Source organism: Symphalangus syndactylus, chromosome 22 (assembly GCF_028878055.3).
Source record: "Symphalangus syndactylus isolate Jambi chromosome 22, NHGRI_mSymSyn1-v2.1_pri, whole genome shotgun sequence".
Taxonomy (NCBI): Eukaryota; Metazoa; Chordata; class Mammalia; order Primates; family Hylobatidae; genus Symphalangus; species Symphalangus syndactylus.
Window position 1 is genome coordinate 59,943,898 of NC_072444.2, and position 16,329 is coordinate 59,960,226.

The 16,329-nt window shown below is 36.9% G+C and overlaps 1 protein-coding gene across 3 annotated transcripts in view; it reads left to right on the plus strand.

The window, feature by feature from the left end:
• RAB3GAP1 (RAB3 GTPase activating protein catalytic subunit 1) overlaps positions 1 to 16,329 on the plus strand; it is a 119,133-nt gene that overhangs the window by 89,475 nt on the left and 13,329 nt on the right. For all 3 annotated transcript variants that reach the window (XM_055262017.2, XM_055262018.2, XM_063630998.1), the window contains exons 18-19: positions 9,949 to 10,086; positions 13,104 to 13,331. In XM_055262017.2, the coding sequence (XP_055117992.1) occupies positions 9,949 to 10,086; positions 13,104 to 13,331 (366 nt within the window). The remainder of the gene's footprint in view (positions 1 to 9,948; positions 10,087 to 13,103; positions 13,332 to 16,329) is intronic.

Below are 16,329 nucleotides of genomic sequence, written 5' to 3' on the forward strand. Positions count from 1 at the left end.
TTCATTCACCTGTTGATGGGTATTTGGATTGTTTTCACTTTGGGCTAATATGAATAAAGCTGCTGTGAACATTCTTGTTTCTTTTGGTAGACACAGGCACTCATTTTCTTTTGGATATATTCCTAAGAGTAGAGTTATTGGGCTATATGGTGCAAATATGTTTTGGCTTTAGTAGATCTATCTAAATAGTCTCTCAAAGTGGTTGAACTAGTTAACCTTCTCACCAACAATTTATAGTAGTATAGTTATTCTACAGAATCCTCCCCATTTGATGTGTTCTCAAGACCACTCCCAGGTTAAGTGATTTTCTAGGAAGACTCATAGGACTTAGCCTGTAATCATGCTCGTGGCTATAATTTATTACAGGAAAATCAGCAAAGAGAAAAGGTACATGGGATGAAGTTTGGAAGAAATGAGGTTTAAGCTTCCAAAAAGCTTCCCCTAGTGTAGTTACACAGAGTGCACTTAATTCCTGTTGCAACAAATTGCGACCACATGTGTGAAATGCTCTCTTCCCTGGGAAGCTTGTTAGAGGCGCAGCAGTGGGAGTTATCAGTAGGGGCTGGTCAAGTAGACATCCTTTGCTTAAGCATAGGGTTAACCATACCAAAATCTAGACTCCCATAAAGAAAGCAGGTGTTCAGCATAAACCATATTATTTGCATAAACTGTTGAGGCATAGTGAGTCATTTTTATCAGTTCTGGGAATGGTGGGAACCTTCTCAAAATCCAGGTTCTCAGATACCAGCCATAGGCCAACTTTGCAAGCAGGCCTTTCTAAGAATGTCAGTCTCAGACCTGCAATGTTAACTCTTTTCTGCACACTTGATATTTTTGGTCATTTTAATTTTTGCCTTTCTGAAGGGTATGAGGTAGGATCTTGTGGTTTTACATTTTCCTGAAGCATGTACAGATTTTTTTATATTTATTGCCCATTTGTCTATCTTCTTGGTGAAAAGCCTGTTCAAGGCCTTTGCCTATTTTTTTTTAAAGCAGTTGTCTTTTTTTTTCTTATTACTTTGTAGGAATTCTTCATATATTCTGGATATGAGTCCTTAGATACTTGTATTGCAAATATTTTGTTGCTTATCTATTCATTTACTACTTCTTTTTCTTTTTTTTTTTTTTTTGAGACAGAGTCTCACCCTGTCACCCAGGCTGGAGTGCAATGGTGTGGTCTTGGCTCACTGCAACCTGAGCCTCCCGGGTTCAAGCGCTTCTCCTGCCTCAGCCTCCCGAGTAGCTGGGGCTACAGGAGCGTGCCACCATACCTGGCTAATTTTTTGTATTTTTAGTAGAGATGGGGTTTCACTATGTTGGCCAGGCTGGTCTCGAATTCCTGACCTCGTGATCTGCCTGCCTGGGCCTCCCAAAGTGCTGGGATCACAGGTGTGAGCCACCACACCTGGCCTGTTCACTTTCTTAATGATGCCTTGGGTTGAAGAGGTGTTCTTAATTTTAATACAGTCTCATCTATCCTCGTTTTTCTTAGTGCTTTTTGTGTTCTGCTTAAGAACTCTTTACCAAGTCCTGAGGATATTTTCTTTTCTTTTGGAAGCTTTATTGTTTTACCTATATCATTTGTTTGTGACCTACCTCAAATTAATTGTTTGGTAAGAGGAACAGGTTAAGATTCTCTTTTCTCTATAGGGAGATTGAATTGTTCCACCACCACTGTTGAAAAGATCTGCCTTTTCCCATTGAGTGGCAGTGATATCTTTGATGTAAATCAAGTAACTGTATGTGTGTTGGCCTATTTCTGGACTATTTTTTCTGTTCCATTGGTCTCTATCTATTGTGTGCCAATAATATACTGTCATCATTATTGTAGCTTTATAATAAGTCCATCTGGTAGTGTAAATCTTCTAACTTTGTTATTCTTCAACATTATCTTAGCTATTCTAGGTCCTTTGCATTGTTATATCAATTTGAGAATCAACTTGTCAACTTTTATAAACAAACACATATTCAAAATCTTGCTGGGATTTTAATTCAGATTGCATTGAATTTGTAGATCAATTTATGGAGAATTGACATCTTAATATTGAGTCCATTAAATATCTTCAATTTTATTTAAAGTTTCTGTTCATTTATCTCATTAGTGTTTTAGTTTTCAATGTAGAGGTCTTACATATCTTTCATTAGATATACTTCCAAGGTATTTGTAATTTCTTAAATGGTTTTATAAATGGTATTTTAAAAGTTCATTTTCCAATTTTTTTCCCTTGATAGATATAAACAGTTGATTTTTATATATTAACCTTGGTTATAACAATCTTGCTACATTCACTTATTAGTAGTTTAGAGATTATTTGGAGTTTTCTACGTACACAATCATGTTGTCTTTTAGTAAAGATGATTTGAATTCTGATTTTGCAATCTTTATACTTTTGAATTATTTTTCTTATCTTATTGCACTGGCTAGGACCTCCAGTACAGTGTTGAATACTGGACATTATTCCCTTGTTCCCAACCTCAGAAAGAAAGCATATGATAGTCATTGAAGGCACCTGATACAGATATCACTTATATTAAGGGAGTTCCATTCCTAGTTTGCTTAGAGTTTTGTTTTTTGTTTTTTTTTTTAATCACGAACAGCTATTGCTTTTATCAAATGTTTTCCTATATATTAAGGTAATCCTATTTTATTCTCCCTTATTCCATTAATGTGGTTAATTGCACTGATTGATTTTTGAGTATTAAAACATCCTTACATTCCTGGTATACATCCCACTTGGACTTTCCCTTTTTGTATAGCTGGATTTTTTTTTTTTTTTTTTTTTTTTTTTTTTTTTTAGGATTTTTATATTCATATGTCAGAGGTATTGACCTTTCTTATGTTGTCCTTGTCAGGGAAGTGTCCCCTCTTTTTCTTTTCTCTGGACAAATTTGTATAAGGTTTTATTTCTTCTTCAAATGTTGAACACATTCACCAGTGAAACCACTCAGAATCTGAAGTTTTGTTTGTAGAAATATTTTCAAATATAGACTTACTTTTAAATTAGATTTCTTTAATAGATAAAAAAAACTATTCTGATTTTTTATTTCTTGTATCAACTTTGGCAAATAGTGTTTTTCAAGTAATTTTTTATTTTTCTAAATTTTATATTTACTGGCATAAATTATTTCATAGTATTCTTTTATAATCTTTTCAATGATTATAGAATCTATAATGATATTGCAGTTTTAATTTTTAAAATTGGCATTTGGTATATTGTCTCTTTTGTTCCCGATCTATAAGAGGGTTTTATTAATTTTATGAATCTTTCCCCTGAAAAAACAACTTTTGGTTTTGTTGATTTTTCTCTGTTGATTTTGTTTTCTATTTCATTGATTTCTTTTATTATTTCTTTGCTTCTACTTTCCTTGGAACTAATCTGCTATTTTTCTAACTTGTTTTATTAGAAGCATAGGTAATTGATATTCAACCTTTGTTCTCTGACATGTTACATTTTAAGCAGTCTCCTTTATTTGGGACTCAGATGTCGTAATTCCTGAATATGTTCTCTTAACTCTTGCCTCTTCACTGTTTTTTCATACATTTTATCTTTTTGCATAGTGACACGGGATTTTTCTCGGCCACTTTGCCAGCTGGGGCCCTCTGTGGCTGGCGATGCTTCCACCCAGGCCTCACTCAGCCCTGGGCCTGCTGCAGGAGGTGCTCTGTCCGCCAGGCTTGTGCACTGGCTTAGCTCTCAGCTGGGCTGAGCGTGCCCTAACTCGAGCGTGCCCTAATCCACCTGTGTTACAGCTTGCACCCACATTCAGTGGTTCCCGAGTTCTTGTCCCACATCCAAGAAGAATGAATTTACGTTGACAATCAAAGGGTAAGGAAGGTGGAGAAGAATTTTATTGAGTGACAGAAACAGCTCTCAGCCGAAAGGGGCTGCAAGGGTGGTCCCCCACCTGAAGTCAGGTGGTTTCTCTCTAAGTATGGCTGGGTCCAGAGCTTTTATGGGCTCAGAATGGGGAGTGCTTGCTGATTGGTTTGTGAGTATGCAAAAAGGGCGAAAACAAAGGCACCACTCAAAGGGGGGCATGACAATGTATAAAACCAATTAGGGAAGGATAGGTGTATATAAATAGGTGAAGGGTGAGGATTACTCAGAGGAAAAGCATGCCAAGTAGGAAGAGAGTTTCTCAATCTGGTCTGTGGATTTACCTGGAACTTGTACCATGGCTTTCAGGCTTTAAACTATCTTTGGTTTGAAGGTCAGATTTCACTGAGGACCTGCCTCTTATCTGCCTAGGCATTTGACTTTTTCCTGCCACTGTCAGTAGCATTATGGGAGAATCTTTTGACAAATTAATTTACCTTTTTTGTTTATTCCGTTTGCCATTTTTAGTTTTGTTTTGTGTTTTCTTGTTTTGGGGGATTTATCACACTTTCATTTCCAAGTCCTAAAAATGATTCTTTTCTTGTAAAGAAAATGGTTCTTGTGTTGTACATGCAGTATTCTCTCTTGCCTCTGAACTTTCCAGTTTCCTCATACGGAGTCTTAATTTGCCATTGCACACAAGATGGTTGTACTGACAAATTACTGTTGATGAAATAAAGTTATTATCCTGAACTTTCTTTTAGAAAATGTGCTATTGTAGAGTAACAGTGGTTTATTTGCCATTTGCTAAGTCAATACTAACAGAGTTTTGCTTAATATTTTTGGCATTTATTCTTTAAAATTTGTTTATTGGTACATAATATTTGTACATTTTTATGGGGTACATATGCTATTTTGTTACATGCATAGAAAGCGTAATGATCAAGTCAGGGTGTTTGGGGTATCAATCACCTTGGTAGGTGATTGATAAATCTGTCACTTATTTATCATTTTTATGCGTTAGGAACATTTCAAATTTTTTCTTCTAGTTATTTTGCAGTATACAATACATCGTTGTTAGCCATAGTCACCCTACTTTACTATTGAACATTAGAACTTATTCCTTCTATCTAACTGTTTGTATCTATTAGCTAACCTCTCTTCATACCACCCCTCACCAACACACACACACACATAAACACACACACACACTTCTCAACCTCTAGTAATTATTCTAATTTTACGTGGTTTTTATTTCGTTTGCTTTAAGCCTACCAAACCTATAAGGAGTCACAGCATGATAGTTAGGAACACTGTCAGTGGAGTTAGATTGCCTGAGTTCAAATTCCATTTCTACCACTTAGCATATGTATGGCTTGGGGTCATTATTTAATCTTTCTTTGCCTTAGTTTTTTCAACTATAAGTTCATAGTACTTCCTACATCATTTAAATGACATAGTACCTGGTAAGTGATTAACATAATGTCTAATTCAAAATGAACAATTTTTAGCTATTCTTCTTCTGAGGACATTTTCTTATATAAGTGGCTATTATTGCTCCTCAAGATGCAAGGATTACTTAGTTTTTGTAACTAGTCTTTATATTCTGAAATGGGTTGATGAATTATAATATTTGTATAGGGAGTTGCGTGCTTTCCATTATATCCCTCAACTTGGATTTTTTGTGGTATATGATAATATGCTTTAATAGTCATGAATTTTAATAAAGTACCAGGTATAGTGAAATAAATAATAATTTGAAACATGGATTCTGTTAACTTTATTATCCATGCTTATATTGTTTCTTTGCCAGGTATAATTTACTAGGTTTTGTTTTTGATAGCCCATATGCTATTTGCTTTATTATACCTTTTTCAAAGTAAGTTAGAGTTTAGGTTTTTCATGATTAAATTTTAGTGTTAGAACAGAATCTTCTAATGCCAGAAACCAAGTGTATAAGTGCATATTTGTTCTTTTTTTTTTTTTTTTGAGACAAGGTCTCGCTCTGTCACCCAGGCTGGAGTGCAGTGGTGCGATCGTGATCTTCTCTCACTGCAACTTCTGCCTGCTGGGTTCAAGTGATTCCTGTACCTCAGCCTCCTGAGTAGCTGGGATTTACAGGTGCCCGCCACTAAGCCTGAATAATTTTTGTATTTTTAATAGAGATGGGGTTTCGCCATGTTGGTCAGGCTAGTCTTGAACTCCTGACCTCAAGTGATCTGCTCGCCTCGGCCTCCCAGACTGCTGGGATTACAGGCTTGAGCCACCGCCCCTGACTCCAAATGTATATTTGTTCTAATCTTGCTATGGAGAATGCAGTTGGTATTGAGGTCTTGTATAGACCTGGGTTTTAGGATGTAGCAGAACTGGATTAATATCCTGCATCACCATTTATTAACAGTATTGCTAGTACAAGCTATGTTTCCTTTCTGAGCCTTGTTTTTCTCATCTTAAAAAACAGTAATAGATTAATTTGCACATTCTAGAATTTTATGCAAATGGAATAACATTTTTTTGTGTGCATTCTTTCAGCATAATTACCTTGAGATTCACACGTATGTATCAATAGTTCATATATTTTTAGGTTTAGTCGTTTTCCCTTGCATGGATATACAACAGTTTGTTTATCCATTCACTCTTGATAAACATTCCAAAAATAATAGGCATAAGGAAGTTTCTGAGGTGATGAATATATTCAGTATCTTGATCGTGTGATTATTTCATGGGGGTATAAACACACACACACGAAAATTTATCTAATGTGCCTTTAAATTATTGTATGTTGATTATACTTCTAAAAAGTTGTTGAGGGCTGGGTGAGGTCGCTGGTGCCTGTAATCCTAGCACTCTGGGAGGCCAAGGCAGGTGGATCACCTGAGGTCAGGAGTCCAAGACGAGCCTGGCCAACATGACGAAACCCTGTCTGTACTAAAAATACAAAAATTAACTGGGCATGGTGGTGCATGTCTGTAACCCCAGCAACTGGGGAGGCTGAGGCATGAGAATTGCTTGAACTCAGGAGGTGAAGGTTACAGTGAGCTGAGATCGCGCTGCTGCACTTCAGCCTGGGTAAGAGTGAGACTCTGTCTCAAAAAACAAAAAAAAACCTTTAACAAAGGAAAAATGAAAGTGTTTCTGTCTTGTTCTAACACATCTGCAGTTTTAAAACCCTACTTCCTTATCTGTTTAATAAATAAATAAATACTGAATTCTTAAAAAGCAATAATAGTTTATATTACTCTAGTTTGTTCAGAATTAAATCACATATCATATTCGAAAACACTTGGCATGTAAGTGTTCAGCAAAAGTTAATTTTTCTGTATCCTTTCTCCTTTCAGATTTTAATTAGTAGTAGTCCCCTCCCCCACCTTTTTTTTTTTTGACTCGGGGTCTCACTGTGTTGCCCAGGCTGAAGTGCAGTGACTCAATCATAGCTCACTGCAGCCTCAATGTCCCAGGCTCAAGCGGTCCTCCCACCTCAGCTTCCTGAGTAGCTAGAATTATAGGCGGCCACCACCATGCCCAGCTACTTATTTAATTTTTTGTAGAGACAGGGTCTTGCTTTGTTGCCCAGACTGGAGTCCCTATTTTTAATAAGCTAATTCTACATTTGTTTCCTTGGTTTGACTGGGTTAATAAACAATCTGAAAAGTTATTTTGGAAGCTCAGGCTTCTTCTTTCCTGAAATAAAAATAATACTTTTTAAATTTAGTGCTTTATTTTTCTTCAAAAGGCTGTGCTCCCTCTCTTATTTCAGATGCTTGAATTTTCACATTGAATTTATAGTCTAAATATGGACTGACTTACTCTTCTTTCAATGTGCATCTTATGTATTTAGAAATTAATTTTTATATTTTGCCTTTAGGTAAATCTAGGCAAAATTTTAGTCCATTTTACTTTCTTATTTTAAGGTTGATTTTATTTGAATTATAATCATTATAAGTGTACTTATATGAAATGGTTGAAATTCAGAATGATCCCAGTTGAAACCAATGTAATTTCAAGCTTTAGAAGTTAGCTGAAAATGTGCCATTAATCAGTTGCCTCTTCACTGAAAAATAATGACTTTATATAGTTGCTTCATAAGAATTCAAACATACTTTTGTGTTCCATTTATGTAGACTTAGGTCACAACATAAAATACATGGCTAGAAAAAGTTTGAAGACTTTACCCCAATATACTAGAGCCAGGGCTAGAAAAAAATGTCCTTAGCCAGTGGATTGGAACCAAGCTAGTAATTCTTTTTTTTTTTTCTTTTGTGACGGGATTCTCACTCTGTTACCGAGGCCTGAGTGCAGTGGCGCGATCTTGGCTCACTGCAACCTCCGCCTTCTGGGTTCAAGCGATTCTCCTGTCTCAGCCTCCTGAGTAGCTGAGATTACAGGCATACACCATGCTCGGCTAATTTTTGTATCTTTTTTTTTTTTTTTTTTTTTAAAGTAGAGACGGAGTTTCTCCGTGTTGGCCAGGCTGGGCTCAAACTACTGACCTCAAGTGATCCGTCTGCCTCGGCCTCCCAAAGTGCTGGGATTACAGGCTTGAGCCATCACGCCCAGCCTCAAGCTAGTAATTCTTAAAGTCAGCATTAAACTGATGTATGTCCTAGATTCTCTTTTCTGTTTGCTGCTTGGTAGTTTTGCCACTTGGTGATCCTGGGCAAGGCACTTTATCTCTGCACCTCATTTCATCATTTGCAAAATTCCTTTACCCCTCTCAGTGATCCCATGGGTCCATGTATATAAGAATGCTTTGGGCATATTCAGAAACAGTATATGTGAAAATGTATGGCCCACATGCAACTTGCTGCTTATTCTCCTCTTTATCATGTTCTTCTCCACTTATAAGTGGCTCAGATTTCCAAGTGGGAGAGATAGTCAGTGTCCTCTCAATATCTCTCCTTTCCTCCCATCCTGTGATTTCAGGGCTGTAGGCCAATGAAATGTAGCCCCTTCTTAACAGAAAGAATGAAGGCCTCTGCTTTTGAGTATACTCCTTCATGAGAGATTGAATATAATTTGTGAACTTGACTGAAATATTTTGAGAAATATACTGACCTTTCAAAGAGAAAGTATGAAGCCTATAATATAACCTAAGTATTTTGTCTTTAATTGCTAGTATCTACTGAGCATGTGCCAGGATCTGTTCTTCACAACAGTGAGTCACAAGAGGGTTGAGTGATTGCCCAAGGTCACAAAGCTGGGATTCAAACACATAGCATATGGTTTCTGGAGCCCAAGCTCTTAACCATTATACAATACTATGTTACAGGTTGTTATTCAACCCTAAATCTCAGTGTGAGATTCTTGCTTGGTACTTGCAGGATAATTAAAAGTGATGCATGTTCATTGTAGAGAAAAGAAAATAAAAACTCTTAGTTCTATAACCAGAGATGATCATTGTTAGAGCAATTTTTTTTTGGAGACAGAGTCTTGCTCTGTTGCCCAGGCTGGAGTGCAGTGGCTTGATCTCGGCTTGCAGCAAGCTCCACCTCCTGGGTTCACGCCATTCTCTCGCCTCAGCCTCCCGAGTAGCTGGGACTTCAGGCATCCGCCACCACGCCTGGCTAATTTTTTTGTATTTTTAGTAGAGACGGGGTTTCACCGTGTTAGCCAGGATGGTCTCGATCTCCTGACCTCATGATCTGCCCGCCTCGGCCTCCCAAAGTGCTGGGATTACAGGCGTGAGCCACTGCGCCTGGCCTTATTAGAGCAATTATTTCCCATTATTTCTATATCAAACCATTTCTATTACTTATAATTAAAATTTTGTTGTAGCTAGTGATGACATATATAATAATATCATTAGGACTTCATTTTTTTATCACTAATAGGCAGGAAAATGTTGCTCAGTGGACCCAAATTCCTCTGTCTTTTACTATCAATCCTCATCAAGGGAAACATGGTAATATTATCTGTGAGGGGGAGGAGGCCCAAAAGTAATATTTATTTTTCTTAGTTTGTTACCTTTTTTATGTAAGTTCTAAAAAAGTTAACGCATTTCTCTGAATTTTTAAAAATACTCATCTTGTGACTGCTAGAGCTGAAATGAATGTTGTCTTTATTCTATTTTTACGGTACTTCTTTTTCTAAAAAGGGCTGTTTGTGAGCTTTGTCCTTTTGTGCTTCACAGGAACCAGCACCTATGACAGAAGATCTGCTAGAAGAGCAGTCTGAGGTTTTAGCTAAATTAGGTACATCGGCAGAAGGGGCTCACCTCCGAGCACGCATGCAGAGTGCCTGTCTGCTCTCAGATATGGAGTCTTTTAAGGTGGGTCACACTTGCAGAGCTCTGGGGTCTATTTTGAGCTATTCTGGGATGAAACTGTGAAAGTCACTCTGTAAAGTGGTATAAAGGCCTGAATGTCTTTTTGTTAAGTGTTTGGATTTCATTAGTAGTTCAACACTCTGCCACCATCCCCCCAGAGGACATAGTCAAACTTGTTTCTTAAGTTTTAAAAAAGCAAAGATCCAGTATTATTAATAGTTGAAAGTTGAGAATAGAATCATTTCTATATGTGAATTGGAGTGGTTTCTTTGTTTGTGTTCAGCCAGTTTAATGGAAGACTTTTAGGAAACTTAGGATTTAACGTGGGTCACTTCACTCAATGAACTTTTGAGCGCCTATTGTGTACCTTGCACTGTGATTAGATGAGTTAAGAAATACAGTGTTTACCTTCAGTTACAGTCGATTGAGGTTGTGGGAGGAGATATGTAAGGAATTGTCATGAGTTCTCTTATGAAGGCAGGGTCAAAAAGACTGACTCTGCTGAGTAGGTCATGAAAGGTTTCTCAGAAGAGTCACTATTTCAGATGAGTAGGCATTTGCTATCTGAAGAATATTTTACGGTTGGATATAGGTCTATATTTCGAACATATAGGACTCACAGAATGGTGACATTTGGCTTATTAGCTTAAAAACTAGGAATGAAGAAAGGACTTTTATTTTTGAAAGCAAAGGCAAGTCCATGTATATTTTAAAACCCCAAGTGGGTAGCCCCATGGGCTACAGGGCTTCCTTTCCTACTGCTGATACTCTGAACTATCCCCAGGCCCAGACTTCCCTCTTTAACCTGTGGTGGCCTCCACCTTCCCAATCCATGGCCCCTACTCAGTCCTGCTTCTGTACTATTTAGGCCAGTGTGAGTTTGATTTTTCTCTGAAACACCTGTGTATTATTTTTAAACATAAACACTCCACAAACACCTATGCCGCTTTCATCCTTTTTTGCTAGCAGATTTAAGTGACAATAAAAGGGAGACTTTTGTTTCCTGCTTATTTTACCCATCTTTTCTAAATGAAAAACATCTTAAGAGCTGTATGTTTTCCTTGGAGACTAAAATGATACAGAAAATCTGCAAGTTCTATACTGCCATGTGACAAGAAAGAGATAAGTTGCTTTAAAACAAATAGTTGGTACAGTGGATAAAGAGAAGCCAGTTGGCTCTTGGGGCACATGTCAGACCAAAAGGTAGAGAAGGGAATTGGCTTAAGATGTGTGTGCACAGCAGGAAATACCAGCCTCCGCAGCAGTAATTTTCCATCTGACCTCTAGCTGCCTTCAGAGTCATCTTTCCTTGTCCTGCTGCAGTGTCTTTGCAGAGGCATGCACGGGAGGACATTCCAAATAGGAACTGTGAAAGTTTTTCCCCATGGAAACATACTAGTCCTTCTTGGTAAGGTTCTATATAGTTCCTCTAACACTGCACTTCAGCAAAACTGTGATTCATTAGACTATTTTGGGCTAACTTGGGTACCTGCAAATCTTTCATGACATTGTTTTAACCAGAAAATAGACAGTAATTTAAATAGTCAACGTACATATACACCCATATGTAGAAATCAGATAATACATTTAAGGAAACATGAAGTTATTCTAAAATAGATACGGTTGCCTTTACTTTTTGTATAGGGATGAGTTAGGGGCTCTTGAGAGTCCCCAGAGCATTGGAAGCATACTAATATGTGCCTGGGCACCTACACCTACACCTCAGAGTTCCAGAAGGGGAGGGTGGATTCTGGGGCATGCCCTTGTGGTACATACCTTCAACAGTAAAGAGAAGATAAGCTCAAGTGAACCTTGGCTTTCTCTTGGTAGCTATGTATAGTCAGGACAACCAGAAGGAAGAATTTTGGTATGAAATGCCTTTCTTCAATATAATCTATAGTGTATGAGTGAATATTATTTTCTTTTGAAGTTTATGTTCTTTACTCCGGGCCTCTGGTTTCCTAGGATGTTTTCATGTGGGTATGATGTTGACTGGTTAAGATCTAGATCTTTGTACATGAATCCTGAGTCACCTAGTATCATGAAATAATCTTGACCCACTGCTTTTGCCATGGACCGTATCATAACCCTTTTACATTTGTGTTGTTGACAGTCAGTGAAGGATCTTCTAGGGGGTATGCCCTTAGGGGTATATCCTAAGATGGTAGGGATGGTCATGCTGGTAGCCCTTGAGCCCAGTGAGGAGAAACTGGTAGTTTTACTCTTCACATTTAAGACAGAACATTCTCATCATGGTAGTTTTCATGCCCATCCTTAGGACTCTACTAGTACATCACTGGAACACTTGCAGAAAGACCTCTGTGCCTTACCATAAACACTGGGAAGCCTCGTCTTTTTTTCCAGGCTTGAAGTTAGAATCACTGAAAGGTTTTTGGCATACATCATCATTAATTCTATAGAACTATCCTCTGAGTAAAACTTTAATCAGTTTGGTTCCAGAAGCCTGAAAAACAGTAGTTTGAATTCCAACTCGTTAACAGCACAAAAGCAATTAATTTGATGGTAATTTGTTATATAAAGTACAAGAATTTGATGGCAGAATAGAACAGTTTTGAGGTTAGCTGACATTTATTGCAGAACCAGTATTGATTTATTGAGGAAAAGAAGAACAGAACTTTTCCATCACTGTGTTATTCTGATCATGTGGTGTATTATTTAATTTTTACTTTTCTTAGTATTGAGTAGTTATTATACTGTAATATGAAACTAAGCTGTGTAACCCATAATGTGTTTAAGGAAATGATTTTCTCTTTACATCGAGTTTTTATATCCAAATTCATTATATGAAAATGTTTTTTCTATAAAGCTGAGAAAATAAAAATAAAATGCTTTTGGTACTTTAACATCTGACCTATTTTAAAGGTGACATCCAAATTCATTTTACATATTAGATTGTAAAGATTAGATAGGCTTTTTTTGAAAATGTAATTTTGCAAACAGGCTTATCAGTAACTGTTGATTTTCATTTGATTCTGCTGAATTTTTTTGTTTTATTTTAGGCAGCTAATCCAGGTTGCTCCCTGGAAGATTTTGTGAGGTGGTATTCACCCCGGGATTATATTGAAGAGGAGGTGATTGATGAAAAGGGCACCGTGGTGCTGAAAGGAGAACTGAGTGCCCGGATGAAGATTCCAAGTAATATGTGGGTAGAAGCCTGGGAAACAGCTAAGCCAATTCCTGCTAGAAGGCAAAGGAGACTCTTTGATGATACACGGGAAGCAGAAAAGGTAATTGAGGTTTGAGTCTCTAATACTAGAATGCAAATTACTGTTCTTGTGATTTAGGAACTCACTGTCATAGACATGAGAGCTTTGGACACACTTGAGGTGCAAAGCATTGAAATTCAATGAGCCTTTTACATATCTACTATTCACATTTAAGATACTAGAACTAGTTGCAAATAGGGCAAATAACAGGCATGCATAGTTTAAACAGACTGCTTACCATTGAACTGTCTCACAGTATATGTTAAAAGTGTTAAAAATGTGTATGTCCTTTGAGCTAGCAGTTCTATTACCAAAACATTTATTAAGGAAATAATGAGAAATATACAAAGATCTATGTATATAAATAATGTTCAACAAAGTTCTTAAGTGAAAAAGTAGAAACAACCAAAGTTTCCAACAACAGGGACTTGGTTCAATAAATTATGGTATATCCATTAGTGGCCGGCTTTGCAGCAGCTATTAAAAAACATTTGGAGTTATGGATAATATAGTGGCACCTGTCTGATATTTAATTGCCCTGCACACCTTCCTACCTCCTCCACCCCCCCCAAAAAAAATCCCATGAAATCAATAAGTAAATAAATCCATGTATTCAGCATTACTAAGAGATAGAAATTTCAGTGACCTTCAAATTAACAGTAAATAGAGAAGCCAAATTCCAATGGAGCTCCCGCTGGCTGTAAGTCTATGTAGATACAGTGAGTAGGGGGCAGGAAAAGAAAAAGAGCCAAGAGATACAGAAGACTTAGATGAAACACAAAGTCACCCCAGAAAGAGAGAGCCTAACACTACATGCCAAAACACTGAACACAGGTAGGGTTTGCTAGTTCATAGCACTTGCCACAAGGAAGGGACTTGAATGTAAACAGGGCTAGAAGGCCGGGCACGGTGGCTCACGCTTGTAATCCCAGCACTTTGGGAGGCTGAGGCGGGCAGATCACGAGGTCAGGAGATCGAGACCACGGTGAAACCCCATCTCTACTAAAAATACAAAAAATTAGCCGGGCGTGGTGGCGGGCGCCTGTAGTCCCAGCTACTCGGAGAGGCTGAGGCAGGAGAATGGCGTGAACCCGGGAGGCGGAGCTTGCAGTGAGCCGAGATTGCGCCACTGCACTCCAGCCTGGGCGACAGAGCAAGACTCCGTCTCAAAAAAAAAAAACAAACAAAAAAAAAACAGGGCCAGAAATGGAGCCTTGGAGAAAATCAGATATACAAAGAAGGAGTGGATGGGAATGATGAGAAAAAAGGAAATAAGAGGGGAAAATTAAGGATCTTGCAGAAATGAAAGAAAAACAAGACAACCAGCCGCCCTCATCCCCCTCTATCCATTAAAGAAACTTCAGAAGAGGGCACTTTGAAGCTATTTGTGATATTACTAGGAATAGAAGAGAACAGACCACATCCATATAAAACTACTTTACAAAACAGAAGATGCAAATCAGCTCATTTCAGCTAATGAAAATATTTCCCAGAAAATCAGTCACAAAACAGAAGAAAATTGTAACATAACATTCCAAACTGAATCAGATATCCTCAAACAGTTAAGGAGGATATGAAAAAACCATGTTTAATCAGAAATACTAAAATTGAACAGAGATGGAACAAAAAACCCCACAAAGAAATGAAACCACAACTGATTTAGCTCAGGATAGAAGTAAAAGCAAAAAGACAACCATATAAAAAATGAAGACTAAATTACAAGAGGCCCAAGAGAGAATAGATTTATATTTAAATTTTATAAAGGGCATTGAAGAAAAGTGGGAAAAGAGCCCAGAGAATGAAAATGAGATATAGGAGTGAAAGGAATTGAAGAGAAAGTAGTATAAATGAAAGATAAGAAAAGTCAGAATATTCAATTCATTAGTTTCCTTTAAGGAGAAAAATCAGAATACTAAGATAGAACTAATACAGTCCCTATGGCTTAACAAAGAGGATACGTTTTGAGAAGCTCCTCATTAGGCAATTTTGTTATCATGGGAACATCATAGAGTATACTCACATAGACCCAGATGGTGTAGCCTACCACTCAGGCTAGAAAATTAATGGAATACAAACTTTCTGTTAAACAGTATGGGTGAAAGGGGAAAATACAAATTGAAAGTACAGAATTTTTGAAAAACAACGAGGATGAAAACACTACATATTAGAACCTATAGGCTATACTTAAGAAATTGATGAAAGGAACTTTCATAGCCCTATATCAGTAAAAACAAAAGAATGAAAATAAATGAATTAAATTCCTAACTAAAAACCCTAGAAAAAAAGTCAAATCAAAAGAAAACAAAAGGAAGCAAATGAAAAGGAGAGAATGATGAAGTAGCGAACACAAAACAGATGAAATTAATGAGTTCAATCTAGTTCTTTTAAAATCAACAAAATAGAGAAGCCATTAGCTAATTTAATCAAGAAAAGGGAAAGCACATATATATATAATAAAATAATAAATGACAAAAAGGGCACATATTAGTAACTACTGATACAGAGGAAATGTGTTAAAAATACTACTTTGCACATCTCTGTGTATGTAAATTTGAAAATAAGTTGAATTAGACAATTTCCTACAGAAATTCCCACCAAAAATATAATTTACATCAAAACTATCCCCAGTAAAAACAGAAAGTATAAACAGACAAATTTTCATAGAGACAATTATCAAGGAACTGCCACATTAAAAAGAACCAGGCCCAGGTGGTTTCACAGGGAAATTCAGCTAAATATCAAGAAACCATATAGTTCCAATGCTACATAAATTATTTCAACATATAATAATTGGAGGAAATTTTCCAACTTCTTTCTGTGAAGCAACTATAACATTGGTACCTAAACCTGATAAAGATAGCATATCTTTAAAAATAGCAGACCAGTAATACTTAAGAAATTTAATGCAAAATCTGAAGTAAACAGACTCTAATATCATTTTAAGAAAATAATACATGTTGATCAAATATGAGGATGGTTATTTAGAAGTCTGTTTATATAATTTGCTTCATTAATAGGT